Source organism: Tachypleus tridentatus, chromosome 7 (genome assembly GCF_004210375.1).
Source record: "Tachypleus tridentatus isolate NWPU-2018 chromosome 7, ASM421037v1, whole genome shotgun sequence".
NCBI classification, from domain to species: Eukaryota; Metazoa; Arthropoda; class Merostomata; order Xiphosura; family Limulidae; genus Tachypleus; species Tachypleus tridentatus.
In genome coordinates, this window is record NC_134831.1 from 174,112,348 (window position 1) to 174,137,764 (window position 25,417).

The 25,417-nt window shown below is 33.0% G+C and overlaps 1 protein-coding gene across 1 annotated transcript; it reads left to right on the plus strand.

Annotated features, from left to right (window-relative positions):
* Positions 1-693: 693 nt before the first annotated feature.
* LOC143257278 (putative oxidoreductase TM_0325) lies at positions 694-17,740 on the plus strand. Its single transcript, XM_076515721.1, has 9 exons — positions 694-771; positions 4,293-4,385; positions 5,009-5,094; positions 8,393-8,486; positions 8,709-8,778; positions 9,757-9,793; positions 14,208-14,244; positions 16,414-16,468; positions 17,398-17,740. The coding sequence occupies exons 2-8, from the start codon at positions 4,344-4,346 to the stop codon at positions 16,426-16,428; spliced, it is 381 nt and encodes a 126-aa protein (XP_076371836.1). The 5' UTR covers positions 694-771; positions 4,293-4,343; the 3' UTR covers positions 16,429-16,468; positions 17,398-17,740.
* The last annotated feature ends 7,677 nt before the right edge of the window (positions 17,741-25,417 follow it).

A 25,417-nucleotide genomic window follows, 5' to 3' on the forward strand; every position in this document is an offset into this window, starting at 1 on the left:
GCTTCTTGTACAAGATGATTATTTATTAAAATAAAGTTACGTATTATAACCTAGCTTTGTTGGTAGATGTATTTCACAAGAAAGCCTACTATATACAACAACCACTGACTGTGTAGAAGTGTTTGAAATGATTTAGTTAATTTTTGCAGGTTGATCTATGTACTGTTATTCTACACCTGAAAATAAATCACCTGATTAGTGAAAGCTGACTTTTCTGGTGGACCAGAGAACTGTCATATATAACCACTGACTATGTTGAAGTCTTGAACTTTTTTCAGTTAAATCTTGCATGTCGATCTCCCAGAGCAGAATCAAGCCCATGTTCACTTTCGGTGAAGATGCATAATCTCCTGGTGGCGTAACGTACAAACTTTAAATAATTACAGGAAGTATCCTCTTACGTAAGACCTTAAAAATGATTTATTAGAAAATAATAATGGATCCATCCAGTTTTTCGTGTTATTTTGATCGACAGCTAATTACATATTGTTGTTATATTCGAAGATTCAAGGTTAATCTAGTAAAAACGTTGTAATTATAACTATTGTACACTTTATCATTTTTATATCATAAGTCATTTTTATCAGTCACGTGGTTTGTGAATGTTGTAGATAGAACGGAAGGTTACCAAAAAAGACCAACATTGTAGGATGAACCTAACCAACCAATCAGTAACAAGAAGCTTGCCTGATTAACTGCTCAGCAAGCAGCTGTTTCTCTGACTGTAACGCGAAGATGATCTGCAAACAGTTGGAAGTCCACTAATTCCTGGTAAGTCTACTATTCTGCATGAAGTAATGTGATATATAAATGTATTTGAAAGAAATTTTCGGTGAAATGAACAAAGTTTAAATTTCTCATAAAAATATTTTATTTATGTAAGAATATATAATTTGTTTATTGTGTTTCTCTCTCTTGCTATAAGTATTACACTTGTGTTATTGTTTGAAGATTATTTATATTTAACACAATATAATTAAAGCTGTGTGGTGTTTTTGTTGTTGTTTTGTTTTCTCAAACTAACATTTTCAAAACGGAGCCATACGTTGTTGGGACCTGAGAATTAAATTGTATGTTGCTGTTTGTTTCCAGATTACTTGTATAAACAAATAGGATGGCAACTTCTATATCTACAGACAAGAAACTTGACCGAATGTGGCGATAATCACATATAAATAAAATAATATAACAAAAAACATGTTGTATGTCCTCTTACCGTTAACATTCTAACAGTATATCTGAAACCTATTTGTGTATACATTATGAAACAATCAATACTATTTTATAATAAACGTATTAAATATGTTTTTATTTCACATTGTTGTATTTGTGAAATATTGTGAAACAATATTTTCCGTCATGTATAACAAACAGTCTTGTTTGGATAACAGGAAACAATATCTGTACGTTAGACGTTGTTGTTGTTGTTTTGATTTAAGCACAAAGCTACACAATGGGCTATCGGTGCTCTGCCCACCACGGGTATCGAAACCCGGATTTTTGCGTGTAAGTCCGCAGGCATACCGCTGAGCCACTGGGGGGGCAAACGTTAGATATTTTATACACAAACGTTTGTGACCGGCAATAATAAATTTAAAACGTCGTTATGAGAAAATGGTAACTGGTATATTCTTATGGTTTATGAACAATCGTCACATTTGGAAAGTTTTAATTTGAATAAACGTGTTCCTGGTAAACGACTCGGGCATCTCTTTACCCATGTGTGTTTACTATTTATAGTGCCTTATCATTTTGTTTTATTAATTTGTATTGTATAAGAAACGAATGTTTCATTACATTTTAATGACTACAGATTAGCTAATGTTGAAGCTGATTTTAGGAATAAACAAATTTATTGTTTATCATTTAAGTCATGCAAAAGCCAGTGTGTGTGTGTGTGTGTAATGTCACCTCTCGTATATGACTTCTTGAAACAAAAGGATTCATAAAAACTAAAATGCATTTTTTCAGACAGAGTAGTTCGATAATGGTTTGATTTTATGATTTTAGTGACGTGGGTTCAAGAGGTCTATGAGGGGGTGATGGTGTCGTGAAACCTTTTTAGTATAATGAGTGTCAAGCTTAAAGTGAAGATGTAGCCTGGATCACCTAGCCTAGAAATTTTAAATTAAGAAATATTTTTTTTCCATTTTTGCTGTTTATACATTTCGCTTTATTGTTAATGAATACGTTACGAATTCGTTTCATAAATGATCTTAATTCTGATTGGCTCACAAATGAATTTACCAACGTTTGACTGCATCGATTACACTTTACTAGCTCTTTATTGGTCAATGTTTATTTCACAAAATGTATTTATTTCAGTAAGTTATGAAATGCAAGGTTAAGGTAATTTGTGGGGTTGAGGTGGTTTTGCCTACCTCGTCTTTTGTCACGGGCTGTACACTAATAATAAAATAAACGTTTAATACAATAAATTAAAATGAACAACATTCATATTAATATTGATGAACTAAGTGTTCATTCTTTACATGTTTGTTTAATGCTATAAACTCTTTATTCTTCTACAAATTAAGATATTTAAGTGTATATCTAAACATTTAGGTGCTAGTTCAGGGATAGGTAGAGCCACTGCCGTGTTGTTCTTACGCCTAGGAGCGAGGCTAGCTTTGACTGGAAGGAACAAAGAAAATTTGACAAAATCTGCTGAAGAGTGTGAAGCAGTTTCATTGTATAATCTAAAGGTTTGACGAAACATGATATAACATAGAAGAATTTAGTACAAAAACTCAATTTAGAAACAACACTATGTAACAACAACATAGAAGTATTTAATGTAAAAGAAATGCTTAGATAAAAATCAGAATAAGATATGTTCACTCTCCAGATATACATTTATATTCATTTTATCCAGCGTTTAATATTCGAACATATTAAACCTGCTGAATCCACACAGGCGAAACTTTGGTTAATTTTTTAAAATCTATAGAGTTATTAGGAGATTAAAGGTCGTTTTTTCTTCTACTAATGAGAAATTCTGACACATTTTGACCTTTACTTTAGAACAAAAGAAATAAATAAGAAATATATAGTTGTTGCAACTCTGGTATTATTCTGGGTCTGTGAAGAAAACACATGAAAGTATTCTCACATCATGGTTCTATAATGTATTCTTTCAAATATACTTAACTTGTTTCAACCCAGAATATATGTTTACCAACACACAAACAAATACTTGTGAACAGAGAAATCAAATAACTAAAAGTTCCAAATATTTGAATCACAAAGGTCTATCTCTTGTGAAACATGGTTAGTAAATACGGTTCATGGTGATTAAAACGTAATAGATTATAATTAATACGTTATACATAATAATTAAAATACTCAATTATAACTAGAATGTAACAGATTGCGATTAAAAGTTGATAAATGTAAGTTATGTAATAAAGTATATGTTAATCGTGATACATTAAAATTAAATCAATTAATATAATTGGAATGTGATAAGTTACAATGAAATCATAATTATACTAACAACAAAATATACTGTACTCAGCTTGATAACACAAGGAACATATTTCTGCAGAGGAGTTTATCAGATGTTTATTTTATGTGAACAGTTTCCAAATTCTGTTGGTGTTGGTAAGCTTACTTATAATGCAAAAAATCAAAAACAGAAAGCTGTAGATTTGTACATGCGTGAAAGAATTTTCATTACTATTACCATATATGGTGTGTCATGGCCGATGCAGGTAGCAGATACAATCCATCCACCACATGTTTTTTGTTGTTGTTATTGTTAAACACAAGATTATACAATGGTATCGAAACTCGATTATTAACGTTATAAACTCTCGGACATTACCGCTCAGGTAACTGGGGTAGCTATGTCACGTTAGTGAAGTTTTTACATTTAAAACATTTGTTTTAACTTCAACAAAACATGATTGAACGTGACGCCAATAATGTTTCTTTAACGTCAAAATGGTTTCAGGAGTGAAATATTTTAATTTCTTTAGTATTTTATTAATAAATAATCTTGAAAGTCACCATATTTTTATTTCGCCCTTAAACATTCATTTATTACCAGAGTTTTATTCTATTTTATTAACCCCCTAGTAATATAGCCGTATGTCTACAGATATTTTTGGTACCTGTAGTTAATACCTAGCTTCAAAACAAATTTGTTTTATTTGAAATATTTTAACTTTTTTCTCATGTTATAACTTACTACATTTTAATAAAACACACGCTGAAGAAACATATAATATCATACAATAGTTTTATTCGTGTTTTCTAACTTGAAATGCTCACTTTCTTTTGTATTTCAGCCTTTGTGTACCGTCGGTGATTTAACCATAGAATTAGATATTGAACGTATCATGAAGTTAACAATTGATACCTACGGAAGACTGGATATTTTGGTGAGTTTAGTAATCACAGAAAATATAGATTTAACACATTACTTATGTACCTTTTGTTTTTCTTTCGTTCTGAGTCTAATTCTTAAACATTTGAAGGCTAGTGTTCCATTATTATTTGTGGTCAAAGTTTAAACCTAGAAGGCCCACCTTTTAAGAGAAATATAAAAGGCTTAGCACTCCAAGTTTAAGAGAGTAAACTAGTAAAAGTTTTAACTAAAGTATTTTATTTAGCCTATCGTTACATTTTTATGTATTATATTTATGTCCGAGTAAATTACAAATCATCCTATAGCCACTGTTGTACTAAAGCCTTCTCTAGGATTAACCATATAGTTAATTACAACAAAAAAGAAGGTTTTCTTACTAAAAGTAAGAGGTAGAAAGAAAAGAGAAATTTCTTCAAATAAAGAGATTATCATAGCACGTGTTGTCTAGTAACAAATTCAATCAGAGTTTTCCATCCTAACCCTTAGAGCTGGCATAGCACTAGAAACCAAAATGTCTAAAATTCCGTGATACACTTAGCATTTTACACGCTCTTTATTTTTGAATCGAAAATATTCAAATTAATATGAATATAAGATGAAAGTAGGAACATTAAAAATGTTTTGTTTTTTCTTTAGGTTAACAATGCTGGAATAGTAGTACAGGACTCAGCTGAAGATGGTTCTTTGGCTACACTAGATTCGGTTTGGAAAGCCAATGTTCGGTAACGAAGCTAACATCTAAGAGTTATGTAGAGAAATAAAGAAAATATACAACACAAACACATATATATATTAAGACAAACAAGGAGAGGACTGTGTGTATATACAATTTCTACTCAATACTGTATACACGTAGTAGTATTAGTTTCTATTTAAGTCCAAAAGGCTATCTGTTTTTTGGCTATCACGGTATCGAAACCCGTTTTCTAGGGTTGTATGTCCGTAAAACTTCCGCAATGTCACTGGAAGGTAAATAATAGTTTGATAGGAAGAATAGGGATAATAATTTACGCACATAGTAGATTTATAAAAAACTAGCTGTGCTACTTGAAGCTGCCAATCTTTTCGAGAAAAACAACACCTCCTCTTCCTGTTTCCCCGTTCCTTATTTCGAAAGGTTCAAAAAATATTTTGTGAACTTATGAACACAAAATTATAGGTTTTATTTTTGAAAATAAACTACGAACCTGTTTTAAATCAGGGCCTTCTTATGAACAATGTTTTTTGGTTTTTCTTCACTGGCAAGGATAAATAGGCCCTTATGAAGAATATTTAGATTATCTTGTACACGTGTTAGTAAGCCTACTTCTGTTTCTCCCATTCCCCGTCATCCTTCCACGAATATTAAAATTTTAAACGTAAATATGTATTTAACAGTATGTTCAATTTCCTTTAATGTAAATTTAATAAGTTTTAATGAATGTGATACTGTACTCACTTTATGATATTCATGTATGAAACACACAACAAACAAAGTGTATATATTTCACTTTGTAATATATTAAAAAAAAAAATGAAATTCCAGTATCTAACCATCCAGAGAAAAATAAAGTAGAATAAAATACATTGTTTCACTTGATTTAATTTTTACATAATGTATTTTATGGTAGACAGCGCTATTTTATTTTATACATAGGACTATTGTTTTCTTTTTCCCTCATGACATTCTAATTCTGCATATATGTTTTCTTTTTATGAGTTAAATGTTTAGATAATCATCTGTAAATAAATAGGTCTGTAATTAAATGTTAACTAAAACTTACAAAAAATGATAACTCTGCATAGAAATTATTCATGCTGTATATATGTTAATGGTAAAAAAATTGCCTGTTCGGGTAGCAGACGACAGACGTGTGTATCAACTTAAAAATGTGACTTTGCGCACTTTCGCGTGTGAGAAGTGTGACTTGCGTATAGATCGCAGTGGAAAAACAAAAAATCAACCAACAAAAAAACAGAAATATTTTGAATTTCAAATGCACACAATAAAAGAACTTTATACAAACATGTCTGGCCAAAATTTTAAAGCCAATGAACATAAAGAAAAAATATGCATTTTGCGTTGTTAGAATCAACTACTTATTTTAGTAGAGCGTCGAAAGATGAAAATAAGAAAAGGGAAAATAAAAATAAAATTTTTAGCATTTAATAGGGAAAATGTGAACACTATGAAATTAGCCTAAATACTAGTTGGTCAAAAGTTTAATACCATACTGAAACGAAGCGTTAATCGGTAAACACGTAACGAAATTTAGTCATTTGTGTTCAAGTATTAGTGTTGTCGACATCTCCTGCGTGACATTTGATAAAAACATGGCAAAGGCTAAAAAGGTGACAGAGTTTGAGTGTGGCAGAATTGTCGAGCTGCAAAAACAAGGTCTCTCTCAACGTGCCATCGCTGGTGAGATTGGGCGTAGTAAAACTGCTGTTGCAAATTTCTTAAAGGACCATGTTGGATACAGTATGAGAATTTGAATTGGTCGGCCCAAAAAAATGTTGCCGACGTTGAGCAGGAGGATTCGTGAGGTTGTCCGACAATACACCAGCCGATCGTCGAACCTGATTAAGGCCCTTACGGACGCAGAATACAGCGCAAAAACAATAAGACGGCATCTACTAGAGAAATTTTAAACGTCTTCAGAGGCAATGCGTCATTCCACACAACGAAACAGCTCGGTTAAACTTTGCTGAGAAACACCAAACATGGGACGTAGAAAAGTGGAAGAAAGTTTTGTTCTCTAAAGAGAAAAAGATATATCCTGGACTGTCCAGCTGGCTTTCAACGTTACTGGCACAATAAGGATTACCGACCGGAGACATTTTCTACACACACAGTGGAGAAGGTTCCATCATGATCTGGGGTGCTTTCTACTTCCATGGAACAATGGAGCTTCAGGTAATACAGGGGCGTCAAAAAACAGCTGGCTACATTTGCATGCTGGAGAGAGCATCCTTATTGACTAAAGGCCCTCGCTTGTGTGGAACTGACTGGATCTTTCAGCAATACAATGATGCAATCCACAATGCTTGCAGGAAAGAGGACTATTTCAATGCAAATAATGTGATTCTTTTGGACCATCCGGTGTGTTTACCCGAACTGAACCCCATTGAAAATGTTTCGGGGTGAATGGCAAAGGAAGTCTATAGAAATGGACGTCAATTTCAAACAGTGCATGATCTTCGTAAAGTCATCTTCACCACTTGGAATTTCATTCCAGCCAGCCTTCTGGAAACGCTTATATCGACCATTTCAAAGCGAATGTTTAAAGTTATTCGCAATGACGGCCGTGCAACTCACTACTGAGACCACTTGTTGGGGTTGGTACTCTGTTTAAGACTTCTTTTTGGTATGGTCTTAAACTTTTGACCAGCTAGTATTTAGGCTAATATCATGGTGTTTGTATTTTCCCTATCAAACGCGAAAAAGTTTTTATTTTTGATTTCTCTTTTGTTATTTTTATTATTCGAAGCTCAACTCAAAGAAGTGGTTGAGTCTAACAACGCAAAATGCATATTTTGTCTTTATCATCATTGGCCTTAAGATTTTGTCCAGCAGTGTATGTTGAATAAGTATTGTAAAAATTAGTTTCTGGAAGTTTTAAGATCTAATTTTTTATCATTTAATTTCGTTAAGATTCGTATATTGGAATATTCTTTTTCGATATTAAAACAAAGAAATGTGTACGTCACGTTATAATTCGCTAATAGATCTTTTTAAAGTAAAATGTAGAATTAGAGGATATGAAATATCAAGTATTTTTGAAGTACTTGAGAAATAAAACGTATTTGAAAATGAAATTCTAGTAACTTGTAATTTATATTCATATAGAGACAAATTTCATTCATGGGAAGCGATGGAAAACTCTACAGGATCGTTATAAAACAATTCGGAAATAAATTTAAAATATATATATATATATTCTGTAGAGATATGAAACCGAAACCAGTTTAGTTTCGCCATCTGTTGCTGTGAAAGTTAGTTTAAAAACATTCAAAACATTTTTCTTCTTGACTTCCAAGTGCTGTGTATCATTTGACGATGCTAGCTGTTCCTCACCTGATTGAAAGTAAAGGTTCGATTGTCAACGTTTCGAGCGTTCTCGGCCAAAGGGGAGTGAGTAGTTTAATATGGAAGAGCCAGTGTAAAATTGTAGAATTTGATTTGATTAAAATTTAATAATGAAGTGAAAATTATAAATTTATAATTTATCTCGTTTCTCCTCTAATATCACATTAAGTTTAGTCCTATAATTTACTTATAGTTTCCGATAATAATAGTAATTATTTCGTTCTCAAGATCTAATTTCTAATCAAATTATTTTGTCATTTTTTCTAGTTTGTTGAATCACTCACCTATACCATTTCGAAAGGCGCTTTAGATCAGTTTACCAGAAGTGTGGCATTAGGTAAGTTTTTAACAAGTACGTAAGTCTCGAAGACGAAATACAATTTTATACAAAAACATTTTGTACTGTTTAGTAATTATAAGTATTTTTTTGAAGTAAAGTTTTGTATATTTGCACATCGTAAACAACAAATTCTCTTGTCTGAGTGATTAAGTTATGTACAGTCCCCTCTGTTTCACCATCAATTTTGACCAGTAGGTTTCAACCTAGAAATGGTTACTGATACAAGTATACAGAAATTAGACCTAAAGTGACACTTTTGAACCCTAGATTATTCAAATATAATTTCTTAAACGTTCGTAAGAGGGAGCTAACAACACAACTAGTTTTTACAGCATATTTAATTAATTAAAATCTCAAGCGTTAAATAAACGAACTGATTGTATGGAATAAAACACACTTCAGTCTGTAGTTTTTATTGATTTCTATAAGTCCTTTATATTTAATTTTATTATAGAATACGTATATTTTAACTTCAATCTTTAAGGTTGTTGTTAGTTTTAGCTTCACAACTTACTGAAGAAATGTCAAACTCAACTAATGCTTTCTTTCAGTATTAGTTTAAAGTGTACATATAAATTACGTTTTACCCGTTGAGCGATAATAACCGTCCTCCAACGTCAATATACGAATGTAATATTACTACATCGATTTGAAAGTGTAACAAGTTATTCTAAATATTATTTACTGTTGTGTTGTCAATACACCGTATAATCACTATAAACGTTACCTACCTTATTTATTATTTACTAAAATAAGAATGAATATTCCTTAAAATAATCTCGATTATTTATTACTTTTTCACCTATTTTTGGTCTAAATATAATTGCACCCTTTGAAAACTTTTCTCGATGATCGTTTCATATAAAAATTTAAAAGCTGGTACCAGTGTTCATATTAATAGCAGTGTAACGTAAACCAGAGAAATAGATATTTATCTCCGGTATGACAGTTTTTAAAAAATTATTATTTTTCCAGATATTGCTCCCAAACAAACAAGAGTGAACCCAGTAAAGTAAGTGTGTTTTTATGTGTTCATAACCTGTGTTCAGGAAAGTGTTTCGGGTATATATCAATTTTTAATTTGATATATTTAAAACTGGATATCATTCATTCTTTAACGCATTAGCACTGTGGATGTGAAGTATGGACTGAGAGGATAGTTTTAGTATCTCATTCTGTCACATATCATACATATTGCAATACATGGTGTTTGTCACGTGTCGTTTTGAAATATATATATATATATACATTGTTTTATATATATATATATCATTTATTTATTATATATCATATATATTTATATCCATTTAAAAACTTTGCGTTGCTTAAATAATATAAATGTAGATTTACTGTATGTTATTGTTGAGTGTCTCTTAACATGAATGAAATACTCAGGAACTACTTTTTGTGGTGGATGGTATAAGTAGCTTAGAGCTTTGACTCTGAGTGTTACCAAGAATAAAACACAATTAACCTTTCTAAAGTTCATGAAATAATTTAAATTGTCAGACTGACTTAAACTCTTCTTGTCACTGTAGACAGGTTTGGTTTGGTTTTCGAATTTCACGCAAAGCTACAAGAAGGCTGTGTTAGTCATCCCAAAGTTAGCAGAGTATGACTGGGGGAAAGGCGGCAAGTCATCATCATTCAACGCCAACTTTTGGGCCATTCTTTTACTAAGGAATAGAGGAATATAATGCACCCACGGGTAAAGGAGCGAGCACCTGTGGGGTGACAGACATTCGAACCCATGAGATTCAGATTTCGAGTCGAGTGCCTTAACCACCAAGCTGGAAGCCTGGGACGAGTTCTTCTTTTATACTCCTTAATATTTTTTGAGTTGTTAAAAATTACACTTTACAAAGGGTGTTTTATTCCTTTATCCACAACATGTGTTAAAGAAGGTGAGGAAAGTACCCTTTATGAATTCAGAGTAAAGATACCTCTCTTCATATATTTGTGGAAGCTGAGCCTTCCAAAGTCTCTGAAACTTCCCATCTCTGACCTCATAGTTCAGTTTACAGTCATAAATGATCCTACAATATATATTCAAGAGATGGCCGTGGGTACTGAAGATTTGTCTATCAGTTCAAAATTAAGTAAGGCTAAAGCAGTCATTTAGTTTTTACCTATTTTTTATTATCTCAAGACAGTTGATGAAAGACAATTTTGAGTTTTTTCAAAGCTGTAAAAGAACAATTATTTTGAGGAGTTTTCTATCTCCTGTGGATTTTAAAAAGTAAAAAGTAACGTTTGGTTGGTGTAACCCAGCTGTTAAAGTTTGTAAGATATGTTTTAAATATTTTACATGCTAATGCTCTCTGCTTATTTTTATTTTGCAGCCCTGGATTTATTGAAACAAATATATTCTTAACTATTGGATTAGACATAAAGGAAGTACGTGAAAAGTGTATCAGTTTGTTGGTATATAACTATAATACGATATATAATAGAAATAGTCAATAGATTCATAGAATTTACTGTACACTCTTGTTAATTAAAATCAAAGACATAGTGAGATGTGTAACATAAACTATTGGCATTTGTTAGAATATTGGTGTTATTTCTGTTTGCTATTGTTTATAACCCAAATATCTCTACGACCTTCCTAACCAACAAAGTAGTGAGTGGCCCGCCATGTCCAACGGGAAAGTTAAACATAGAGAGTTCGCGCTTACGCGAAGATTAAGCGCTATAGAAGAATATACATTAGATTAGATACTGAATGGGTCCATAATTGTGTCGAGCAATAAAGAAAATTTAATAAGCAACTCTCTTTAATACATAGGCATTTAATCATTGGCACAATGACGTGATATTTCCGTAATCACGAAATCTCATACGTTCCAATTGTTCTTTGAGATTTACTTACGAGCCCTATTTTGAAATTATTTCGTAACAAAAATGGCAGCTAATCATAAAAGAAAAATTGACGACGAAAACCGGCAGTTTCATGATGATTGGACTGCGCAATACTGTTTTGTTCAACAACAGAAGAACGTGATTTGTCTGCTGTGTCATTCGACAGTAGCAGTGGCGAAGGTATCCAATATAAAGCGTCATTATGAGTCGAAGCATAAAGATTTCCACCACGTTGTAGGTGATGAACAAACAGCTCGAATTCAATCTCTGCGGCGGTCGCTAAATCACCAGCAGAGCGTGTTCTCCAAGCAGTCAGCAGATTTAGGTGCAGCATGTGAGGACAGTTACGATATTTCGTTGATGACAGCGAAATCTGGCCGACTGTTCACTGATGGTGATTTTGTCATACAATGTATGATTACTGCATCGGAAAAGTTGTGTCTGGAAGCAGTTTGCAAGCTATAGACGGTGGCTTTGAATCGTATGACAGTTCAACGAAGAATTTCACACCTCTCAGCAGACGTGACAAGGCAGCTTACAAATAAAGCAGCCAACTTTGTCTACTTCTCTTTGGCAGACGACGAGTCGACTGACTTCAGTTCAACAGTACAGCTACTAGTTTTTGTTCGTGGTGTGTAGTCATCGTTTGATATCACAGAGGAACTAATCGGCATGGGTTCTATGAAGGGTCAGACAACTGGGTTTGCTCTATTCGAGGAGACAGTACGACTGTGTAGTAGTGTTTCATTGGATTTCACGAAACTGGTAAGTGTAACAACTGATGGAGCACCAGCCATGACCAGAGAAAGTAGCGAGCTGGTACTACTGTTGATGAAGCATCGGGAAAAGCAAAACAGACAGTTGGTGATGTTGCACTGCATTATTCAACAACAGAACCTGTGCAGTAAAGATTCTTTTGTTTGTTTTGGAATTTCGCACAAAGCTACTCGAGGGCTATCTGTGTTAGCCATCTCAGATTTAGCAGTGTGAGACTAGAGGGAAGCCAACTAGTCATCATCACCCACCGCCAACTCTTGGGCTACTCTTTTACGAATAGTGGGATTGACCGTAACTTTATAACGCCCCCACGGCTGAAAGGGCGAGCATGTGTGTTGCGACGGGGATGCGAACCCGCGACCCTCAGATTACGAGTCGTACATCTTAACACGCTTGGCCATCCCGGGCCTGTGCAGTGTAGAACTTTGTTTTCAGGCACTGATGGCATTAGTGACGAAAACCATTAATTTCATCAAATTACGAGGGCTCAATCACCGTCAGTTTCGCAGTCTTCTTGAAGAAATTGATTCAGACAATGGTGACCTTGTGTATCACTGTAAAGTATGCTGGGTGTTTCGGGGGAAGATGCTCAGAAGATTCTGGAAGTTGACTGATGAGGTGATAGAATTCCTCAGAAGTGGTTTCCGTGACTAATCCAGCATGGCAAGCTAAATTGACCTTTCTGATAGACATAACACAACACTTGAATGATTTGAATTTGAAGTTGCAAGGTAAAAATCAGCTTGTCTGTCAGCTTGCAAATCACGTCTCAGCTTTCAGGACAAATTTGCAGTTGTTCCGGCAGCAAGTAGCATCAGGCAACTTCATGCACTTTCCCACATTTCAGTCACAGCTACAGAAGAATCAGGACATTGACACACAAGTTTATTTTGGTAAGATAGATACCTTTATTCAATCCTTCAACTCACGGTTTCATGAGTTTGACCAATCCAGATTGTTAATGAAACTTTTTGCTGATCTGTTCAGTGTGTCAATGGATTACTTGTTAGCAGAATAGCAGCTCGAACTTACTGATCTCCAGGCATCTGATAAACTGCGTGCTATTTACCGACAAAATAGCTCGCTTGACTTTTACTAAACGTTGCCTCATACATTTGCTAATCTGAAAGAGAACGCACTTGTCCACATCAACAAGTTTGGCAGCACGTACTGCTGCGAAAAGGATTTCTCGCATATGAAACTGAACAAAAACAACACTCGCAATCAGCTGATTTATGATCATCTGGAAGCAGTCTTGCGTCTTTCAACGTCAAACATCAAGCCGGACATTTCTGAGCTCGTAGATGACATGCAGCACCATCCATCGCACTGACTACGTGAAAGTTGACGTATCATAACATTTCTTAGAAAAATGTGCAAACTCTTTGATGTAATCGTTATTTGTGTGTTCTTAAATGTGATGTTCATCTTGTGTGAAACAACTGTGGGACGATTTTAATCTTCCCTTTTTTGTGGTCCTCAATGGTTACGAGAAGTCTTTTTGTGGCCCCTGACTCAAAAAGTTTGTGCACCACTGCTGTATAATAACTGAAAACGTTACCTACGTTATTTATTATTTACTAAAATAAAAGTGAAATTCCTCAAAATGATCTCGATTATTTATTACTAATTTACCTATTTTTCGTCTTAAGCAAACTTTTCGCCATGATCGTTTCATATAAGAAATTTAAAAAGCTGGTGTTTATATTAAAAGCAGGGTAACGTAAACCAGAGAAATAGATATTTATCACCGGTTGGACTGTCTTTAAAATTACTTATTTTTCCAGATCTTGCTCCCATACAAATCACAGTGAACTCAGTAAAGTAAGTGTGTTTTTATGTGTTCATAACCTATGTTCAGAAAAGTGTTTCGGATACATATTAATTTGTAAGTTTATTTATTTAAAACTGAATTCAGTTCATTCTTTAACGTATTAGCACCGTGCATCTGATGTATAGGCGGAGAGTATTTTGTTTTGGTATCTTATTCTGCCACATATCACATACATATTGCAATACATGGTGTCTGGTACGTGACGTTTTGAAATATATATATATACATTAGTTTATATATATGATTTTATTTATTAGATATCATAAATATATATATATATATACATTTAAAAACGTCCCGTTACTTAAATAATATAAATGTAGATATACTCTATATTATTGTTGAGTGTCTCTTAACATGAATGAAATGCTCGGGAATTACTTCTTGTGGTGGGTGGTATAAGTAGATTAAAGTTTAGACTCTGAGTGAAACCAAAAATGTAATAAAATTAACCTTTCTAAAGCTCATGAAATAATATAAATTGTTAGACTGACTTACACTCTTCCTGTTACTGCAGACAAGTTTGGTTTGGTTTTTGAATTTCACGCAAAGCTACACGAGAGCTATCTGCGTAAGTCGTCCCAAATTTAGCAGAGTAAGACAAGGGAAAGGCAGCAAGTCATCATCTCCCACCGCCAACTTATGGGCTACTCTTTTACCAAGGAAGAGAGAGATGGAATATAACATTATAACGTCCCCACGGGTAAAAGGGCGAGCACGTTTTGTGTGACAGAGATTCGAACCCGTGACACTCAGAATTCTAGTTGAGTGCTTCAGTTACCTAGCCATGCCGGGCTCCTGGGGACGGGTACTTTTTATGTTGTATAATATTTTTTGAGTTGTTAAAAATTATTCTCTACAAAGGGTGTTTTATTCCTTTATCCACAACATGTGTTAAAGAAGGTGAGAAAGGTACCCATTGTGCAGTCAGGGTAAAGATACCTCTCTTCGTATATTTGTGGAAGCTAAGCCTTCTCAAGTCTATAATACTTCCAATCACTGACCTTAAAGTTCATGGTTCACAGTCATGGATAATCCTACAATATTTAGCTAAGAGATGACGGTGGATGCTGAAGATTTGTGTATAAATAAAGTTCGGCTAATGCAGGTAGCTGTTTCTATAGTTTCACGCTAAATCTGTAAAAGATACAGTCATCCAGTTTCTATTCTTTTTTTATTTTCTAAAAACAGTTGATCAGAGAGGAATTTGAGGTTTCTTTCAGAGCTGTAAAAGAACAATTATTTTGAGGAGTGGAAACTGTTAAATTTTAAAAAGAAGTTAACGTATTTTATGGATGCTTCAAAATTTCTGGGTTACCTCAATCACAATGAACAAAATTACGATTAACAATGAGATAAGATATTAGATAATCTGTATTGTTTGAGTTATAAGTTAATCTGTTATTTACTGTCGGGAAGGTCTAAGGTTCGAGACGTAATGCTGCTCAACACGTTCTGTAATATAAACCACGAACTCGTGACATAGCAGCAGTTAATTCCGTTTTACATGTCTAAAATACCAACAACATTTATGTAGTAACTTGTGCCGATGGTTATGTGACTTTCTACTGCAAGTCGGTCAACACTGTCACTGTTATACCTGGCAATTTAGCTTGACGTGTTGCATAAGACGCCATTCAGGTTGTGAGTTCCACCTCCCTGTTAAAATATACTTTGTATTTTTGGAAATAGAATTATAGGAACCTTGGAGAATCAAATTTAGCAATATAGAAGTTTCTTCGGAATTTAACGTAAGGACAAATAACAGGTTTTCTTAGATAAACGTCTTTATATTTGTTGTTACAGACTGGAGTTTAAGAAGGACAGCAAGATAACACGTTAACAGCGCCCTCTGTCAATCCTCTAGTAATTCTTGTTTGAGACAGGCTATTCCCGTTGTCACACTCAAGACCATACATGTATTTCTTACTCTATTTATAAATAATAATTTAATAAGATATATATATTTATATTTAGTTTGATTTATGTTATTAGTTTTAATTTATTTTCTTCGTATTTCTAATACGTTGAACGTATAATGTTTTTAATCTGTGAGAATTTATAAAGAATGGAATACTTTGGTTGGTGTCACCCAGTGTGTAAAAAAATGTTTTAAATATTTTACATGTTAATACTCTCTGCTTATTTTTATTTTGCAGCCCTGGATTTATTGAAACAAATATATTGCTAACTATTGGAGTAGACACAAATGAAGTACGTGAAAGGTGTATGAGTTTGTTGTATTATAACTATAATACGATATATAATAGAAACAGTCAATAGATTCTTAAAAAATACTGTACAAGAATGTTAATTAAAATCAAAGACATAGTGTGATGTCCAACATAAAATATTGGTATTTGTTAGAATATTAGCGTTATTTCTGTTTACTGTTGTTTGAAACCCAAATATTACTAGGGACCTCATAATTAACAAAGTAATGGTGTTATTTCTGTTTGCTATTGTTTGTGACCCAAATGTTACTATTAACTTCCTAAACAACAAAGTAATGGATCCGTAAGCTATTTGGATCATGATTGTGTCACAATAGGCTATCTTCAGTCTTCGTGAAGAGAAGTCGAAGTGATGGTTTTTGGGTTTTGAATGCGAATACTTACCACTGCCCCACCTTAGGACTGTTTTTTATATGAACAGTATAGAAGAATGTGCATTTTAATGTTGATCGTGTCGGTATATGTGGGGTTATGATAAACACAATACATTTCATAAAACTAATTTACTTCTCCATTGTCATCCTAAGGTGTTGGAAATGTTGTTTTTATTTATTTACCGTAATTAATTGTTCAGTTTCAAGTTTATTTGTTTGTTTTTCTCATCTCTGAACCCTGTTAGATAGCCTGTGTTTCTACCACTCTGATAACAATCATACTGGTTTATAATCATTTCAAATTTCAATACTGAATATAACTAACCGGAGATGTTTATTTTAGACATATACACCAAATACCCTCTTAACATAATTTTGAACTCTATGCCAGAAGTTTCCTTGATTCATTCGGTTTAGTTGCATAAGTTATAAATATATATGTAAATACAATTTATATATACACTTATCTTTCAATTTTTAATATTGAAATTTAACGTTAAATGCAACTAAATATCTTTAAATCTTTCTGTTACAGTTAAAGGAAAAAGCAGCCCAGTCATTTCCGCTTGGTCGCATAGGACAACCGCAAGAGGTCGCCAATGCAATCGCTTTTCTCGCTTCTAACGATGCTTCGTATATAACCGGAGAAACTCTGGTGATAGATGGCGCTAAATCTGTCATTTACCCATAAGTTTGCTTTTTGTTTTTCTTCTACAACAATAAAACCTAATTTGCTAATTTATTCCATATGTTCTTTATTTGTGTGACGCTAATTAAGGTGGTGGTTTAACTGATCTAAGTCTATTGGTTGTCTGTTCTGATCTTTCTTTTTGGTGTAACACATTTTTTGCTTTAAATAAAACATTATTAATTCATTCCGTTCAGCCTCTAGTTATTAATTTTGAATAAAATGGTCATTAAGAACAAAATAAACCAAACATAATATTGTTTATAGATTTTTTATATTAAATAGTACATCACCTAGGTGACATCAACCAAAGTATTATATTCTAGATCAATTTCAGTCACAAATACTCGTTTACAAAAACAGTTTCTTCTGACATAGAAATACTACATTCATTGCAGCGTGTCTGATGGGGAGTCAATAGTTTTATAGATAATTTGAAAAACTTGAACGTGTTTGAAACAGTTATATTCTGAACAATTTCCACGCGAGTGAACAATCAAATGCTGTCATGTATTCTTGGATAACAATGTAGTCCAACGAAGTGATTTGACTGCGTTCAGAATATATAGGACTTTGTATACACTTTCTATACAACTGTAGCGTATTTATAGTTCTGGAGAAAAGACACTTTAATTATATTTACAGCTCTATATTACAGACACGTGAATCGTATTTATAGTTGATTAGAGCGGTACAGTAATTGTTCTTCGAACTCAAAACTACAAACACTTTTATGGTATTTATAGCGCTATAGTACAAGTACTACAGTCGTATTTACAAATTCATATTACAGACTTCAATCGTAGTTATGGATCTATAGAATAGACACTACACTTTTACCTGGAAATCTGTATTGCTGAGACTTGAATCCTAGTTATATTTCTAAATAATAGACACTACAATTGTATTAACAACTCTATATTACAGACACTTCAATCGTATTTATAGTTGTATAGTAGAAACACTTAAATTGTATTCATAACTCTCTATTACAGACAATACAATAAAATTTAGAATTGTCACGTGATGGGGTCGTTGACTGACCTGCGGGCAGAACGAGTGGGTTTAATCTGTTTAGCTGTTGGAGCTTCGAGTAATACTACCCGCTGTCGGGTGCAAAATTTGTTTTTAAGTGAGGATGTCGTGACGAATGGAACTCATAGGCACTAACTCAAGTCTTTACTGTTCAAACAAGAAACTCGAACCCAGGACGTTCAATAAAAACACTATATATACTTTGAAACATTTTACACAACACACGTATATACAGTCTAATATGCTAAGGTTAATTATAGATCGTCAGTTATTTCTATTACCATGGTGACTGGTGTTATAGAATAATTGCATCAATAACACTAACCAAGAGCTTGGGTATGAAGACATCTTTTTCTTCCATTGAGATTCTGACTGAGATACTCAGCTGTTGTTATTACTTAGATGAGTAACTAACAATCTCACTGGTCTTATTTTACCAGCCCTTTTATATTAGTAAAAGGGTGATTATCGGCTTACTCAAAGAAACAGCTTATTTCCTGTTTACTGTTGCTGTGAGTTTCTTTCGTGAAAAAACTCTTACAGACACACCCTTAAACTGTCAAACTTTGTTGACGAACTCCTACGTTCTCCAATTAATTACTAATTCTGATTTTAACACGGACATGGTTGATTTAACTGACCACATGACCTCTTCTCTATACTTGTAAAGTATATCCTCCTCCAGCCGAGAACAATGGTCCGATTATAGCGTCGTCTCATTAATCGAAATCTTCAGGTTAAACATGTAAGTTTTTATATTTCCTTACAGGTTCGCTGACATCTACTGATTTAGTTCAACATTCATAAGACATTTCTTCGATTTTAGTTTCTAGCTTGGGTAATCTGCTGTAACTCCGAAAACATCTACTTGTTCAGGTTAAACACATAACTGAAATCCCCCGGTGTGTTTCTCTGAAGTAATGTTCTAACTGATGCTTCTGTATTTATTTGACCTTTGTAAGCATCAGTTTGCTTAAAATATCGTTGTTCTCTCAATAATCATTGTTGTTTAAAAAAAAAAATGTTCGCTTATACTGCACTTTCAGATTACTCGTAGGGCAACACATATCTCGATATGTTTACCTCAAATGTTGTAATTTTCTAAACATCATTACTTTGAAAAACATATTTATTTGTACGGCATTTTTCTCTGTTTATTGCTACAATTAATAATCTGGGGCATCCACATATTTAGCGATGCCTCTCAATGATATAGTACAAAAACTACAATTGTGTTTAAACACCATATTACTGATACTACAATTGTAATTATAACACTGTAATGTAGATAATGCAATTGTATTTACAGTATTAACCACTAGTATTCACAGTACATTCTATCGGACTAACCTGTTAACCTGTGTTGTCCATGGTTCATCTGATGTGGCCAGATGTAATACAAAACACCAGCTGCAGTGAAATTTCTGGACCACATGTTGATGTGACATTTGACCTATTTTAATATTTGACCAATTACTAAAGTACGTTTTAGCCTGGTGACTCATCAATAAATCTGTAGTTCTCGCTATAAGCCTAACGTATATAATCCATTGTGTAACTTGACGTTTAATGACAAACACACCAAACTTACTTTAAGTGATCATCGATAGGACTTACGATACATAAAGTTATCTCTTTTTACCATCAATTTATGATTGGATACTAACAACCAGACATACCTTCTTTGGTTTTGCAAATTAAATCTATGATTATAAGACGAATTACAGTGTGCTGCTCATGCTGTGCTGCCCTCTGCGTTTAGAAATTTAAAATATTAAAAGTCAATCGTTCTTGTATTTAGAATATGCGGCATTTGATTTTTTTTTAAATTTCTAACAAATATTTATTTCAATAGTTTTTATGACCATGTTAATGACTGTTAAGCGATAAGCCTGAAAAGTTATAAAACTGATATTCAGGACTCGATTCCGCTGGTGAAAACAGTGCAGATAGCCACATCAGCAGATTCCCGCTTAAAAATATACAACCATTCTGTTGTTGTAGAGCAAGAAAAATAAAAACCAAACTAAGATTTATGTCTCTGTCTCTTCTGTTTTTTTGTAATATTTTCCCGTTATGTGTTTTTATGAGTTTTTCTGTAAGCAGTTAATTTATTTCTCAGTTCGTACTTTGTAAGAAAACACCTTCGCAAGAAAACTAGATCATAAAATTTAAACCGGTGTCTGAAAACAATTCAGAACCAAAGTAAGAAAATTTAGTAATATTACATATTTTTCGTGTCTTTGTTAAAATATTTCTCAAACTCTTTTATTTGGCTGACACTAGATGGCTGGACATTAGAACTAACTTTTCCCTCGTAGTTCCAAACTTGATTGTTAGGTTTTTTCTTGTTGTTGTTTCTTTTTTGAAAGTCTTTTATACTCAGCAGTATGTCTGCGGACTTACAACGCTAAAATCCTGGTTTTTATACCCGTAGTGGGCATAGCACAGATAGCCCCTTGTGTATCTTTGTGATTAATTCAAAACAACAACAATAACACAACATTTTAATCACAAAGCTACACAATGAACTATTTGTCTTTTGGCCACAGATGAAATCAAACCCTTCATTTTAACAATGTGAGTTAAAAGTTTATTGCTTCCTCTGTGTGGGTAACAGCTATAGAACCTGCACTAACAATTTTGGCACGTGGCGTCCTTATCAATGCGATGTGGGGATTGTCATGGGGCAGTAAGACGATTCCAGGAAGTCAACCAGATATGATCTTGGTCTACGACAGGGTTTTAAGGATCGTTGAGCTCGAATATGGTATCACATTTTATGTTGCTTGTACCCTTCAGAAACCGAGGACGCCATGTTCGTACCTCATTAAAACGCCAGAGGGACTAAACTTGGCACACGTGCTCAGGTACATCAGCACGTCCTAATTATTTTTCTTTAGGAAAACAATACCGAAATGAGACCCTAAGTGTCACTTTTGATCTTGTATTAATGAAATGTAATTCCTTATACAGTCATGAGAAGAAGCTAACAACACAAAACTGGTTTCTGTTTTATTTATTTAAAACTGAAATCTACAATTAAGCGAACCGATGTTTTGAAAGAAAACACGGCTACCTCAGTAACAGCATTCTGTCAATGTAATATTTCATTAGGGCTTTTCATTTAATGGTATCATTCAAATTAACAATAATTACTGTCTCTGTTACAGTAATCCTCACCACTGAACGGAAAGTTGTATAATATGTATTGAGACTTTCTTAAGTGTATTGGTGAACAGGGTTCAAAAACACACAGTTTTTCCGTTGCATAATAGTAACCCTCCGACATAGATTTATACAAGTGAAACAGCAGCTTACTCTACACCTCCGCTACAAAAAATATAGTTCTATTATTAACAAGGTGTTCAGTCATCTTTACTAAATCATAACAGTAAGTATTCTTTAAAATAACTAAGGTGTATTCCTATTTTTGTCTTGGTGTAACTACAGACACAAAATGAGTTATTTATTTATTTATTAATAATCCGAGAAAGTAACTTAATGTTGATAGAAGGTTTAATGTAAACATCAAATGAAACAAATTAACAGTTTTGATAGTTTCAAAAACATTGTTACTGAAACAATAAAATCCTCTCTTTATTTTCAGTTTTGGTCTTTTCATTGTTTTCAGACCTTAGTTCCAAGCATGTCACGGTAAACTCAGTAAAGTAAGTTTGTTCTTTCTTTCCTATAATCGATATTTGTATGAACATTTTCGGTACATGTGATATTTTGATATGTTTTATTTAGGGGTGGCCGTAGCCTAATGTTTAGCCTACTCTGTTGGTGAATCTGAGGGTTCATAGTACAATCACTAGAGTAGGCGGGGTTTCTGTTTACTATTTCGTGCTTGTGTAGTTTTCCGCTAAGATTGTAAAACAAATTAACAAAGTTTTGATTTTTTTGTCTGAAGACAGTTGATTAGTAAAAGTTTGATCACCGAAGAGTTAGTGATTGTGTATTATATGATCAGTAAGAATTTTAAGCTATTTCCAGTGTCTTTCAGAACAGGAAAAGAACACTTGTTTTGATTAGTTACCAATTTCCTGTTGAACAAACAAAAGGTATTATCGATACTTCATAAATTTTGGATTATTTTTATTCTAATTGAACAAAACTATGATTATCAACAAGATAGGATGTTGGTTAATTTCTTTCATTTGAATGAATATGAATACATGGTGTGAGTGGATTATTGGTTACTGTATTAGTTACTGTTGGATAGGTTTAAGGTTCGAGACAATGTGCTTTTCAACACGTTCTACATTATCAACTATGGGCACGTTATACAGTAGCAGTCAATCCAGTTTTACAGGTCATAGGTTCCAAAAAAGCCTTTGTGGTGACCTTTGCTATAACGCATATACCTTCCGTCTTGTCAGCAGTTTAAAATTAAAAACAGTTATACCTGGCCGTTTAACTTCTTTGTATAATATGGTTCCATTCACGTTGTAGTTTCTATTTCCTTATAAAAATGGACTTTGTATCTTCAGAAAATAAGTAAAATTTAACGAGTAAAAGTTCAAAGCAGTAATATTATAACAAATTTTTTACTATTTCGCGTAAACCTACACAAATCTGTGCATGACCGTTCATACATTTAATGAGATATTCTTAACAGAATTCACTATCAATCATCTGATAAGTTTTGTGTGACCGAATACTTCAATTTGACTGTCACACATAGACCACATCGAAGACCATAAATATTCACTCTCTTGGCAAATTAACTTAGAGTGCTCCTGGCCCCATATATAAACTACACATTAATCTCTTAACTTATTTATAAAAAAACAAACCAATAGGATATCCAAATCTATTTTCACTTTAGTCTGTAGTATTTGTTGCAATATTTATTCACTGTGGTAATATTAGTTTTTAATATCAAGTGTCGTGTGAATATGAATAGAATCGAATACTTTGGTTGACGTCATCTGCCTCCCAGTGACACAATGAAGTTTCTAGGGGCTCACACCGCTAAAATACGGGCTTCGATGCCCATGGTGGATAGAGCACAGATAGCTCATTAATTCCAAACAAACAGCCATCCAAACTGATGTCACCAACAGTTACGTTTAGTAAATACTAGTTTTGATATAAGTTTGCTTTATTAAAAATTACAGCTATTACACTTGTGTATAGTTGCACCTGCTATAAAAATATTCTTACCTACCGTAAAAGATGTAACTTGTGATAAAATATTATCCGTAAATAATACTTTAAATATTTTACATGTTGATATGTCTTTTTATTTTCAACTGATTTTTATTTTACAGTCCTGCAACTATAGAAACCAACATCTATTCAACTGTTTGTTTAGTCACGAAGGAAGCACGTGAAAAGTGTATCAGTTTGTTGGTAAATTACTATAATATGATTTAATTAGTTATAATTAGAAAACAGTCAGTAGATTCATGTACAATACTAGTTATTGTTGTTAATTAAAATCAAAGATATTGTTGGTTTCTGATGGCTGTTTATATGATATAGACTTATAATTTAACTTTTATTTACTAACTTGCGCTTATACTGTTTATTACAACCTGGATTCATTTACGTAGTAATGTTACAACATGAAGAGTTAATAATTAAACGTAAAACAGATGAATCATTTATTTCATATGCAAAATAACTATTGAAACCCAACATAAATTAGTGACATTCGTTACAATATAGTTTTATTTCAGTTTTCTTTTATTTGTGAGTCAAATGTTACCAGAGACCTTCTATCCAACAAAGTAATGGATCCCTTAGTGAGTAATTTATACATAAAAAATGGTTTTAAAGTAATGTTGTGTAGATTTATCTATGGTTATGATAAACACGCTGCATAGAATTTTTGAGCTGTCTTCTGGTGGTATAATGGTAGTTTATGCGGTGTTCGATTCCCGAAATAACAAAACTGATCCATTAAGTCATTTTGGTCAGGTGATACACTGTTTTGTGTTCATGCTTGTAAATACGCTTATAAAGCCTTGTTCCAATATTCCTCTAACGACGACTGGGTGTCCTTTAAAATTCAAATGATTCTAATATTAATGAAATTCATACGAAAGTTTACATTTAATAACACGTTTTAACGAATTCTTAAAACATAAAATCTTTTTAATATTTTCATAATATAAAACCATTAGAAAAATAATTTAAAGATAATTATTTCTAAAATTTACACCATGTAGCAGGTGTAATAGACGTACGTTAGAAAACGTAGAAAATGTACGTTAGAAAAGGAATGTGGTTCAACTTCGGACACCAGGACCATGCAGAAAGAGATCTGTAACAACTCTTGCCTAGTTGTAGTAAGTAAAATGAGGTCTTTAGTAAAATGTGAAAATTCACAAACACAGATTAGTGACAAGAGTCATCTCTATGCACCACGTACACAAATATGTAATCCCATGTCACATCTTTCTCTGCTTCCATTTTATTAACAAGGTTATAAATGTTTGTGTATGAATTAAAGATACTCACGTTAGGTCCCTAAAAGTGTTCTGTTTTAAGAGTAAATCACACACAACTTAAGAGTAACAACCATTTGTATTTATTGCTTTAAACGTTCATATGTGATAATGTTCTATTTCCGACAGAATGCATAATTCTTCTCGCGATTCATGGCATATGCACATTTTACTGACGTCACGACAATACACTACTGTACAGTATTGTCAGTGGTTAAAACAGGTGACCACTCTATGTCAATAATTGATATCATATAAATATTTATGTAATATTTATATACAAACCTTATTTTTAACTTTCAAAGCATCAGTTACTGGACTTCTTCAAATGTATATATTATAGACAATGAAAGATGAAGCTCGTATTTATC

Coding starts and splice junctions, on each gene's coding strand:
- LOC143257278 (XM_076515721.1), top strand. CDS start 4,344: ATGAAGTTAACAATTGATACCTACGGAAGACTGGATATTTTG. Junction 8,487..8,708: donor GCGTTCTCGGCCAAAGGGGA/GTGAGTAGTTTA, acceptor CATTTTTTCTAG/TTTGTTGAATCACTCACCTA. Junction 8,779..9,756: donor TACCAGAAGTGTGGCATTAG/GTAAGTTTTTAA, acceptor TTATTTTTCCAG/ATATTGCTCCCAAACAAACA.